Here is a 12,568-nt window from a genome sequence, read left to right on the forward strand (position 1 = left end):
CTCCCACCCACATTCAGACAAGCCCCGACTTCTAAAATATGATTGGATGAGACCTCAAGTATCTCTTTTTGCGATTGGCTACAGCCTAAAGCAATGTGTGTAGTTGTCATATCGACCAATCAAAACTTAGAGGCGGGATTTGTATAATAACGGGTGGGGAAAATGAAGCCGCTGCTGCTGCCAGGATTGTTATGCGACACCAGCAGCAATAGGATGAAGAAGGTATCAAAATAAGGGTAGCAACATATTTGTGCTGAAAATTAAAGGACTTATTATAATATACATATCCACATCATGCTATTTATCTTTATTTATTTAAACACGTGACACAAAAAAGGCGTTAAAACGTGCATTGATGCGTTGATATAATCTCACTATCCACATTATTGAGAACACATGTTCACCTGTATTAGTTTTGGTTGTTGGTGTAGGATGGGCAGGTTATAAATACATTTGGGGACTATAAAGTTTGCTTAGTAACATAATATGTAAGTTTGGTTTTGAGGGCTCTTTCTCCTAGACTCATAGCAGCAAATGACACTGAAGTAGAAGATCTGAACACCAAGATATCTTAATGTTCTAACATTAATGAAGAAGCAAAAGTACAAAACATCAATTTTTTAACCTCTGCAAGTGGCCATGGTATAAGCAAGTCAACACAATCTGAGGTGTCATATTATGACAAAGAAAACACGACTATGCATTTACAGTAAGAGTAAATAAAGATTTAACTTTTTTTTTTAATTTAAAATACTTATAGTACCAAATATTCTCATGAGAATTGCACCTGATTTAATTAAAAACAATGTTACTATGCTGACATTGTTAAATCAATTATTTAAAGGACATTATATGCTTTCAAATCTGCAGCAACAGTTTAGGGAAGGCTTGTTTTTGTTTCTCTTGATGCATGCTCAATAATCCAGGTACACAAATCCACAAAGTTGAATCAGTTCATCTGGACACAAGTTTGTTGTAGAGATACGTTTCGCCACTCAATCCAAGTGACTTCTTCAGTCTGAGCTTGTTTTTGTTCCAGCACGAATGTGCCCATTCAACACAAGCTCTATAAAAAAAACATGAAGAAGGCCTGCACAGAGTTCTACTCAACAGTTTTGGAATAAACCGGAACATCAGAACATCAATGTCTTGTGAGCAGCCTTCTCAGAGGAGTGGCTGTTGTTATATCTTAAAGGATTACATAGGTGTCACTCTGTTTTAATACCATTTGCTTTTGAAATAGGGGCGGCCCAGTGGGTAGCACTGTCGCCTAACAGCAAGAAGGTCCTGGGTTTGATCCCCAGGTGAAGTGATCCCGGTCCTTTCAGTTTGCATGTTCTCCCTGTGTCTGTGGAGCTCCGGTTTCCTCCCACAATCTAACGATGTGCAAGTCAATGAATTGGAGATACAACATTGTCCATGACTGTAAATGAAATGTGAAATGTGTGAACTGATGAATCTTGTGTAACCAGTAACTATCTGTTCTGTCATGAATGTAACCAAAGTGTGTAAACATGACGTTAAAATCCTAATAAATAAATAAATAAACTTTTGAAATGGGTTGTCCGTCAAGCTCAGGTGTCCAAATACTTTTGGCCCTATAGTGTTCTTCTGTATGTGGTGAAGCACTGAGCTGCGTTCTCGTGCTCTGTAGGTGGCAGTGTTCATGTGTGTTCCTGAGTGTTCCTGATTCACTTCACTACAACCACAGAGTGAATCTGAGTCAGCTGATCTGTGATCCTGTGTTTCTCATCCATTTTCTTAAACCAAGCCGACAGATCAGCGATCCTGCTAATCCGATCAGGTATTTATATATATTTTATTTTATTAATGTGGATGTTATGATTATTTATTAACGTTGCTGTTATTTGTGGGCGGTGGTTTGATTCATCGGATTGCCGTACAGACAGCTAAGCTAAACAGCTACATGCACTGGATTCTGCCTGGATTTATATTGAAATGTCAATCCGATTAAATAAACTTAATATTTATAATAATAGAAATGAATCCAGTTTGTACTGGTGTGTTACTGTGGGGTAATGTATACAGGTGATTGTTGATCAGGATGATGGTGATGTCCTCCATCTCATCGTATAACCTTGGATGCGCATCTGATCCTCATGGACTCACTCGATGAAATAAAATGCATTAATTTATAAACATACTTTGCACAATTTGCATTAAAAATCTGTAATTTAATCGCATTGAGATGTTTTGAATGAAATCCTGGAGTCATCGCTCCAGCCGTCAGCATGATGGTCATGTGATCACACATAAAGCCAGCAGGGCCACAGAACGCTGATCTATTACTGTTCATCAGGCCTGTAAACATTTACAACATTTAGTCCATAAATTACCATCATACAAACATTTTTATTTATGATTTAGTGCTATTTTGTTAATATAATGACGTGGTAATGCAGTAGGTACATGTATAGAGATAAATTTTATGACAGTCATGTGATTTCTGTTGTTTGTGGAACTGTTACTGTCATTTTATATCTCTAAAAAATCCTAAATGTAAGTTTTTACATGAATAGATGGTCTAGATTAAACATAAAGTGAATATACATCTTTTAGATCTTTAATTTTGTGCAGATATTGATTGTATTATTGATAGTGAACACTACATGGAACAGTGGTCCAAGGAACAAGACCCAAGCTGCCCAAATGGCTTAGAATTAGATAGTCTAGATCAAGCATAAACATTTCTTTTATGCCAACCTTTAAGCCCATGGCAAAGCCCTAGAAAGTTTGACTGTGGACAGTGACACTCATGTACCAGCAGCTTGTAATTTATGGCAATTACATTTGCAGCAACAGTTTAGGGAACGCTTATTTTTGTTGTAGCATATATGTGCCCCTGTGCACAAAGCAAGCTCCTTAAAAAACATGAACAACAACTCGGTTTAAAGAAACTCCAGTGGCCTGCACAGAGCCCCACTTGACAGTTTTGGAATGAACCAGAACGCTGGAAAAGATTGCATAGCGGTCACATAGCGGAATGTCCAACAAGCAACCATAATGCAACCATAAAATTTACATGGAACAGTGGTCCAAGGGTCAAAACCCAAGCTGTCCCAATGGGTTAGATAGGCTAAATAAATCATGAACATTTATTTAATGCCAACCTTTAAGCCCAGGGCAAAGCCGTTGAAAGCTTGACTGTGGACACCCATGTACCAGGTTTTTCTCGTGGCAAGAGACCAATGTGCGGTCAAACTAGCTCCTATATAAACAGGGTAAATATTTGTTTACTTTGTAAACGGAAGTTTAGTAGTTCCTACACTAAGCAGTTCTATACATTTACATATGCAGCATTTAGCATCTGTCTCAAAAAATGTTTTAGTTACAGTATATTGTTATCTACAATCATGTTTCAGTATGAGAGGTTACATACTGGGTTTGGGGTTGTTGTTTTTTTTTTTGGCTATTTGGTGTGTGAACAAACAGATTTAGGTTTTTGTAGCTTGTAATGTCCGATCCTAGAGCTGTGTCCAGATATTACAGTTTTAAGACTGGAGTGTTTCATGTCATGTGATATATGAATGTGTGATAATGTGATATGTGGTAAACCAGTTTTATCTGTTTTGTAATATTTGACTTAAAAGTGAGTTTAAAAGTGTATTTTAGGAAAACTAAATGTCTGTGTCTAAGATTGCAGTGTGTGTTATACAGGGATCTAAATCACTTTGTTTAAATAAAGAAGTGCTAAAGGCTGATGTGGCAGCTTAACACAGACTTGCCAGAATTACTCAAGCGTCTGTTTGCAGCCCGTTCCTCATTTCATTAGTCACTCACGGGCATGTGATCCTGCTCCAAAACTTCCCTAAATATAAAATAATACTGTCACAGTGTCAGTGAGAGATTATATTTATATGGTATTTTGTAGAGCTCTTGGTTATTAGATAAAGAAGTCGTTTTCTTTATAAAATAAACTCTAAAGATAGATGAAGAGTCACATTCCAGGATTCAAGTCAGCTTAGTTTATGCTGTTGTGCTGAAGTAGAACTTTATATTACACAAACATGTATTTTGTATCTTGTGTAATAATTACATCTATTTCACAAGCATAAAATTCCTGCATAGAACAGGTTTACCAAACAGATACAAGTGTTTAGGGTTTTTTTTTATTCCTGTGCATCAAGTAAAACAATCGCAGTTTATAATTTATTATCTCTAAAATGAATCCATATAAATATCATGTATATTAATTACTGGCTACACTGCACATTATAAACAAATGTATTGTATTCTCTATTGTGCATCCCTGTTAGTGATCATTAATAAATTGTTTCTCAATGTAAACACGATTTACAGTCAGGAACTGTCTTATTTACATATTATTTAATTAATTTATGTTTTTTTCTTTTATTTGGCCTGTCTCGTAAAAGCAGACGTTTAACATGGACTTCTCCAAGCTGCCCAAGATACGAGATGAGGAGCGGGAGGAACAGTTCGGATATGTACACGGCGTCTCTGGACCCGGTTTGTAACCTCTGTTTAATCCTTCAGTCTCTTGTGCTCGTTTCTGTATCTGTACATTTATACAGTGAGGGGGAAAGATCTGCTTTGTCCAAATGTGGAGAAAATAATTAGACTCAACACAGTTTGTTTTTTAAACACTTTGCTTTTCCTCCTAAAAAAGCACTTTATATCTATCCATCCAAAGAGCTCTGTATGTTTAGAGTTTATAAAAGCACTGCTATTATATTTAATATAGAAACAAAATGATTTTTCATCTCTGTATGCATGACGTGTACTGACCGAGATCTTTACCTGTTTTTTTGTTAATCAGTCGTGACGGCGACCAGCATGGCCGGGGCGGCGATGTACGAGCTGGTGCGTGTGGGTCACAGTGAGCTGGTGGGAGAGATCATCCGTCTGGAGGGAGACATGGCCACCATTCAGGTGTACGAGGAGACCTGTATCCTTCAGATCCAATAAATCAGGAACATCATTATAACCAGACTTATGCAGTTAAACTTGGTCTTAGCTGTATAGAATATTACCTGTTTAGATTTCCTACGTCTTGTCCAAACAAAATAACATAAAAAAAAAAATGCAGGCAGGCCAGGAAAGCATATGCACTCTGTGTTTACAAGGCTACACTGTTGTAGTGTAGCCGAGTGGAAATAAAGGGCTTAAAACAAGCTGTAAAATAGTGTCCGTCGTGTCTTCGTTGTTTTCCTGAGCTTTATTTAGCCGGCGTGTCGGTCGGTGACCCGGTGCTGCGTACAGGAAAACCTCTCTCCGTGGAACTGGGACCTGGAATCATGGGCTCCATTTTTGACGGTATTCAGCGTCCACTTAAAGACATCAACGATATGACCAAGAGTATCTACATCCCCCGAGGTGTGAACATCGGCGCCCTCAACCGGGACCTCAAGTGGGAGTTCTCGCCCTCCAAGAATTTACGGGTGTGTAGTTGTACTAATGCTTATTATAATAAAAGATTAATTGTTAATTTTAATTTAATTTTTGGGCATTTAGTGTATTTGTCATGGTGTAAAATGGTGATTCATTGAATCTATGAGGAATACAGACTGTTTAGACGTCCTTAGACTTTTTTTAGTTGGATAGTTTTTGCCAAATACAGCAAGACTTTAATAAATAATCAATCAAATGTAATTTGTAATTAATGTGTAAGTGTAATTATTATTAATAAAGTAAGAGTCACCACCAAGTTATTATTTGACTAACAATTTCCAAGACCACTGCAGTTTTCGGACTGTTTAGTCTGAGATTTGTTAACACACGTGTGAACAGTTAAATAATATTAAAAAATTACAATCTAACTCTTCTTTTCTCTGTATCAGGTTGGCAGTCACATAACCGGAGGTGACATCTATGGGCTTGTAGTCGAGAACTCCCTCATTAAGCACAAAATCATGCTGCCACCCAAAAATCGTGGTACTGTCACCTACGTGGCACCGCCGGGCAACTACGACGTCTCTGTAAGCCGCGCTCCCCTTCAGTTCAAGCCCTAAAATTCGAGCGTACAGTGTTTACAGGAGCTATAAGGGTCTGTGTTTGTGTGTGTCAGGATGTGGTGCTGGAGCTGGAGTTCGAGGGCGTGAAGGAGAAGTTCACCATGGTGCAGGTGTGGCCAGTGCGTCAAGTACGACCCGTTACTGAGAAGCTGCCCGCCAATCATCCTCTGCTGACCGGCCAGCGAGTGCTGGACGCCCTTTTCCCGTGAGCGACTCGTTTTTAGAAGTTTATAGATGCACATGGTGCAGACCTGGATAACTAATTACATCTTTCTCTACAATGCAGTGTGATGCCACTTGGCTGCAGCACTGCAATTTTCTGACCATGTTGTGAAATGAATTGTGTACAGAGGTTATGTAAGCGTATTCCTGAAATCGTATGCTTTTTCATTCGTAGGTGTGTGCAGGGAGGCACAACAGCAATCCCAGGAGCTTTCGGCTGTGGCAAAACCGTGATCTCTCAATCTCTGTCCAAATACTCCAACAGTGACGTTATTATTTATGTGGGTTGTGGAGAACGTGGTAATGAGATGTCAGAAGTACTGCGAGATTTCCCCGAGGTTAGTGCGATGCTTCCTCTGTTTGTGTGGCTGATTTTTTTGTTATATAAAGTAGGGCTGGGCGATATATCGATATTTTAAAAATATCGATATATTTTCATACGCGATATAAGATAAGACAATATCGCATATATCGATATAAATGTTGCGTTCCAGTTAGATCCGACAGTTCGTCTTTCTCTTCTCCCAGTTTGTCTCTGCACATGTTCACCTGCCCCGCCTCTCTCCCTCACTGAACACAACTCGCCCCTCCCCACCGCTTCACCAGTAAGTCTTGCAGGCAGCGATAGCATGGAGACGGATAAAGACATGACAGAAGCTATGGAAGAGGAGCTGTTTACTAAAAAGAAAAATAATGACTAATTTTGTAATTATTTGGAGATGGTTCGAATTCAAAGTGTCAGATGAGCAGCAGAATAATGTATTCTGTAGAGAATGCCGAAAACAAGTCCAGATAAAAGGTTCCAGCTCCGTGTACCTTCATTCGTTTTTCACTTCAAATCCCAAAGTTAAAAAACAAGAAAACGAGTCGTTATTCGTTTCAAAAACCAACACAAGCGCATGCACGCGCTGACATGCACGTATTTACTTCACATTAAGTGTTGAGAAAGTAATAATAACGTAACGGTGCGTCTCCTGTTGTTCTGACTCTTGTGTTTGTATATGTGATGTGCATATACTTGCTCTATCTGTAAAAACAAACATTATGGGGATTTCTGTACTGGATGTTGTACGTGGTCGTGTTAGTTTATACTGGACGATCGCCCGACGTCCGACACGTCATTTATTTATTTATCTTCTATTATAGTATTTCTTGTTGTCGGCCAATAAACAACCAAACATTATTAAATTGCATGAACTAACTCTGCAGTAAACAAGGAGCAAACAGCAATTAAACAGCAAATAAAGCTGTTAAATAATAATAAAGTGCATGAAGAAGAACGCTGATTAAAATGCATTAAATGTTGTAATAGTTACACAGTAACATGAACGATTAGTTCTGCCTGTATTACAGAACTGAGTTCTATACAGTAAAAGAAAATATTAATGTAAATGTTAATGTTGTGGCGACATATACATAAAATAATGTATAAAGTCCAAACATGGGGGGGTGGGGGGTTAACGAGGGGTTTACTTTAACGGGGTTTTACTTTTAATGTCACACAAGCTCAGCCGGAAACCGTGTCATTCCAACATCTTCCCTACACACTCGCTCCCTGCGCCCTATAGTACACTTAACATTCTTAAAGGGCCAGACAATATATTTGTAATTCACGTTAGACAACAGGAGATGCCTTAGAAAACAACTTTTTTTTTTCTTAGAATAGCTCTTTTTTTTTTTTTTAAGCAAAAATAATTCTTGTGTGAAGCTTCCCCAGCATGAATATTAATAAAAGTGCCTGTAAAAAAATTGGAACATGTAGCTTTGTCTCAGAAGTGTCTTTTTGTTATTACCTTATGGAATAAAAAAATATCGAGATATATATCGTATATTGCCATTCAGAAAAAAATATCGAGATATAATTTTAAATCCATATCGCCCAGCCCTAATATAAAGTGATATTCTGATCGTGACCGGAGCTCAGAACGATTTCTAGCTCTCTCGTCTGTCTTAACAGTTAACCATGGAGGTGGATGGAAAGGTGGAGAGCATCATGAAGCGAACAGCTCTGGTGGCGAACACCTCCAACATGCCTGTAGCTGCCCGAGAAGCTTCTATTTACACCGGTACGCCACCCATCAGCCGTTAGTGCACAACGCAAAGTCATGTTCTGTCGAAATAGACGTTTTTCATACCTGCATTTGTTGTTTTTACTGTTGCAGGAATCACTCTGTCCGAGTATTTCAGAGACATGGGATATAACGTCAGCATGATGGCTGATTCCACCTCTCGATGGGCCGAGGCTCTGAGAGAAATCTCTGGACGTCTGGCTGAGATGCCTGCTGGTAAATAAGATAAACAATAATGCTACTATTACTGCTAAACCTATAGTAATGATTCTACTAGTAATAATTTAAAAAATATTAAAGTAGCTTTAAAAAACCTAAAGTGCGCTGCTGCTGCTTTTGTGGTGACTGTTATTAGTGAGCTTGTTTTTTTTTTTTATAACATATCGACCCTGATCATCATACCTCTGTTTCCTTGTGTGTGTGTGTGTGTGTGTGTGTGTGTGTGTGTGTGTGTGTGTGTGTGTGTTTAACAGACAGCGGTTATCCCGCGTACCTTGGGGCTCGTCTGGCCTCGTTTTACGAGCGCGCCGGCCGGGTGAAATGTCTCGGTAACCCGGAGAGAGAAGGCAGCGTTAGCATTGTGGGAGCGTAAGTAATTCTGTGGTTAGTTACAGTGGCTCTTTATATCGGGGGTCCCCAACCATCGCACCATGGACCGGGTCATTTATTACCAGGCTGCACTGTTTTATTGACAAGCAAACATCCATCTGTTCCTCTTGACATGTTTGAGACGTATCTATTTCAGTCATGTGATTCCAAAAAACAAGCTTGCTAAAATGAGCAGAACACAGCTCAGGGTTCCCACTGATTTCCCATCATTGGTCAGTATTATTGTTGTGCTCTTTGTGTTTTTATTATGCTCGTCGTACAACCTTCAATGATTGTTATATCTTATATGAAATCGGTCCGTAGTGCAAAAAAGGTTGGGGGCCGCTGCTTCATATCATTAACACTTTATTGCACTTGTACACACCCAGATAATACAACTTATTTATTAATCTGTTGGATTTTTCTGCAGTGTCTCCCCTCCTGGTGGTGATTTCTCCGATCCTGTCACGTCTGCTACTCTAGGTATCGTACAGGTAAGAATTACTTCTATCGTACTCACATTTACTCATACGCTGTACTAACTCTGTGTACTCATGCGTATTATTGTGTTTTGTCCTCTCTTTCAGGTGTTCTGGGGTCTGGATAAGAAACTGGCTCAGAGGAAGCACTTCCCTTCAGTGAACTGGTTGATCAGCTACAGTAAGTACACCCGGGCGCTGGATGAATACTACGATAAGCACTTCCCTGAGTTCGTGCCTCTGCGTACCAAAGCCAAGGAGATCCTGCAGGAGGAGGAGGACCTGGCTGAGATCGTCCAGCTTGTTGGAAAGGTAAAAAAAAAAAAACTAATATCTGGTTTCCATTCCTACCTCTAATCACTGTCTGTAGGGTGTTTTGCACATTTTCCCTCATGTCTGTCTGATTTTCATCATTGTTTGTTCTTTTCTTTCAACTCCCAAAAACAAAAATGCACCGATGTGTAAGTAAGTGGCAGAATATGCAAGTCTGTGTTGCCCTGTCCAGTGTATATTCTTTGTGCCCTGTGTTTTTAAATGGTGCCGGACTAACCATGTCCCTGACTAGGATAAAAATATGATCGAATTATAATAACTCTTCTGAAAGGGAGATTAAAAATGAGATTAATAAAAAATTTTATATCTAGTCCTATTTACTGACCATGACAAGGGCATCCAAACATTAAACAAAGTATAACCGGCCAGTAAAAAGCAAACACAGTGTACAGTATTGAAAACAACTTAAATGTATGTTTTTATTTATTGTAATAACAGGCTTCACTGGCTGAGACGGATAAGATCACACTGGAAGTAGCCAAACTGATCAAGGATGATTTCCTGCAGCAGAACGGCTACACGCCTTATGACAGGTCAGTATATTTACTTTTCTTTATTTGGCAAACATAGAGACAGTGGTAGTCTAGTGGGTAGAGCTTTGGGGTGTCAATTGAAAGGTTGGAAGTTCGAATCCCAACTCTGCCACTGTTGGGCTTTTGAGCAAGGCCCTTAATCCTCTCGGCTCCAGGGGCGCCGTACAATAGCTGACCCTGTGCTCTGACCCCGGCTTCCAAACAAGCTGGGATATGCGAAGAAAGACCTGTATATGTAAAAATGACAATTAAAGCCATTCTATTATAAATGGAGAAATGATTCAAACACGTTGCCATACATGCTGAACTAATTCAGTCTCTCAGATGCTGTGAACACGTAGAAACCTGAATAACTCTTGTGAATATGTCCAGGTTCTGTCCGTTCTACAAGACGGTGGGCATCCTGTCCAGCATGATCTCCTTTTACGACATGTCCCGGCACGCAGTGGAGAGCACCGCGCAGAGCGATAACAAGATCACATGGGCCATGATCCGTGAGCACATGGGTGAGATCCTCTACAAGATCAGCTCCATGAAATTCAAGGTACTTATTTCTGGTTTCAGTCAAGTGCTTTTTTTATCTGTTTAGAGCTTAAACAAGCTTGATTTGTATGTTTTTATCCTTTAAAAGGTGTTTATTATGCAGAACACTGGTTAATACAAACCTTACTAAACAGAAATATCAACAATTTAACAGACGACATAGAAAAATCCATTAAGCTTTTCATCTTTGGAGATCGACTGGCTGCGTAATTAATGTTAATTACATGGACATTTTCTTCACAGTGAAAAAAATTTATATATTTATTAATAATCAGTATATTATTAGATCACCAGATGTTAGAATAGTGATGTTTGCACCTCACGCCTCCATAAACAATAAACAAGGCAAATCTGTCACATGATGTAAAATATCTGATTTGGATCTATTTTCCTCATCTGTGTGAATGTATTTGGGAAAGAAAGTGCTTTTTTTTCTCATTAATATCCCTCTTTCTCTGTCTCAGGACCCTGTGAAGGAGGGTGAAGCTAAAATCAAAGCAGATTATGCACAGCTTCTGGAGGACATGCAAAACGCCTTCCGCACTCTGGAGGATTAAATCCGGCATCTATCGGTTCTCCCGTCCCTGTTCCGTCTTCGTCGTCCCTGTCTCAACGTTACCCTCGACCTCACCTTCGCTGCACCCACATTCCACAGTAGCTGATAGTGTTTCATCGCTGGGGACTTGGTCTCGTTTGTGTACGTGTGTAGCTGGTTGTTTTTCTTAGTGTGTGATGCGAGTTTTTCATACCCATACTCCTTCGTTCTTTCTCCTCCAGCGTGTTTTGATATTTCGAATCTAGGTGTGGATTTCATGTGTTGGTGTAATTATCATTCCAGTTTTCTCTGTACAGATAAATTAGGACAGATGACGAATGAAAAATGAAAAATAAGTGAATATTTATTGATGGTGGCCTGCAGTGTTTGGTTGTTTTACTGTTTTAAATTGTATTCTACAGTAAGTCTGCTGTATTATTAAAGCATTGTACATCCATTCTGCACTGCTCTTGTGTTTACATCCAAAAACAATAAAAAATATACATTAATATGCTGTAAGAAGTGCATGGGTGACTTAATCCTTTCGGTTTTAGTCTGTTAAAATCCTTAATGACTTACAACTAAGGAACATTAGAGTGTTGTCCATATAAATGCAGATTTCTTAAAAATCTACTTTCCTACTCAGTTTTCTCTGAAACGCTGAAAACCCTGAAGGATTGGTGTTCTGTCTGGGGAATTTGTCATTTTTTTGGTGATTTTTCTATTTTCTCATGACTGCACTTGCATCTCAGTGGTTCAGCCGGCACAATGTGGTCTTAAATGCAAATTACGTGAAATAATCTAGGGGCATATGTACATACACACATCTACAGTACAATAAAAAAAAATCACAGAACCTAGATGTTTTTTGGACATTGGGGTCAGTGCACAGGGTCAGCCATTATACTGCACCCCCAGTGTTAAGAGGGTTAAGTGCCCAACAGTGGCTACATGGCAAATCCATGGCAGAGCCAAACCTGTGGTAGATAAAGCTCTATATACCAGGCTATCAGTGTTCCAGCAGTGCTGTAAAAATAAATGTGTCTCCATCTGCTGGATTTTCTCCTATTGCACAAGTGTACAAGCACTTCAATTTAAAATGCCCAGCTGCAAATTAAAATTCACAGACGATTTATATAATAAATGTATAGAGTTTTCGTCTCGGTCAGGATCCTTGGGAAGCAGAATCCATGACCTGCAATAAAGGTGTCCAATAAAGGTGCAAATTTAGCAAAACACAAAACTGGAGCTAAAGGAGAGAGAGTTTGTCAGG

General features: G+C 39.2%; 1 protein-coding gene across 1 annotated transcript; it reads left to right on the plus strand.

Annotated features, from left to right (window-relative positions):
* The first annotated feature begins 1,712 nt into the window (after positions 1-1,712).
* atp6v1ab (ATPase H+ transporting V1 subunit Ab) lies at positions 1,713-11,817 on the plus strand. The gene is made up of 15 exons (XM_062985246.1): positions 1,713-1,804; positions 4,398-4,488; positions 4,799-4,927; positions 5,206-5,420; positions 5,820-5,957; positions 6,047-6,198; positions 6,391-6,553; positions 8,173-8,281; positions 8,378-8,500; positions 8,758-8,872; positions 9,303-9,366; positions 9,460-9,663; positions 10,123-10,217; positions 10,590-10,761; positions 11,225-11,817. Exons 2-15 carry the CDS (start codon positions 4,407-4,409, stop codon positions 11,315-11,317), a joined length of 1,854 nt encoding a protein of 617 aa, XP_062841316.1. The 5' UTR covers positions 1,713-1,804; positions 4,398-4,406; the 3' UTR covers positions 11,318-11,817.
* The last annotated feature ends 751 nt before the right edge of the window (positions 11,818-12,568 follow it).

This window comes from Trichomycterus rosablanca, chromosome 23 (assembly GCF_030014385.1).
Source record: "Trichomycterus rosablanca isolate fTriRos1 chromosome 23, fTriRos1.hap1, whole genome shotgun sequence".
In the NCBI taxonomy this organism is placed as follows: domain Eukaryota; kingdom Metazoa; phylum Chordata; class Actinopteri; order Siluriformes; family Trichomycteridae; genus Trichomycterus; species Trichomycterus rosablanca.

Excerpts from the sequence above, each read along its gene's own strand:
- atp6v1ab (XM_062985246.1), top strand. The coding sequence starts at position 4,407 with ATGGACTTCTCCAAGCTGCCCAAGATACGAGATGAGGAGCGGGAGGAA. Across the intron at positions 6,199-6,390 it reads GTGCTGGACGCCCTTTTCCC|GTGTGTGCAGGGAGGCACAA; the intron begins GTGAGCGACTCG and ends TTTCATTCGTAG. Across the intron at positions 8,282-8,377 it reads AGAAGCTTCTATTTACACCG|GAATCACTCTGTCCGAGTAT; the intron begins GTACGCCACCCA and ends TTACTGTTGCAG.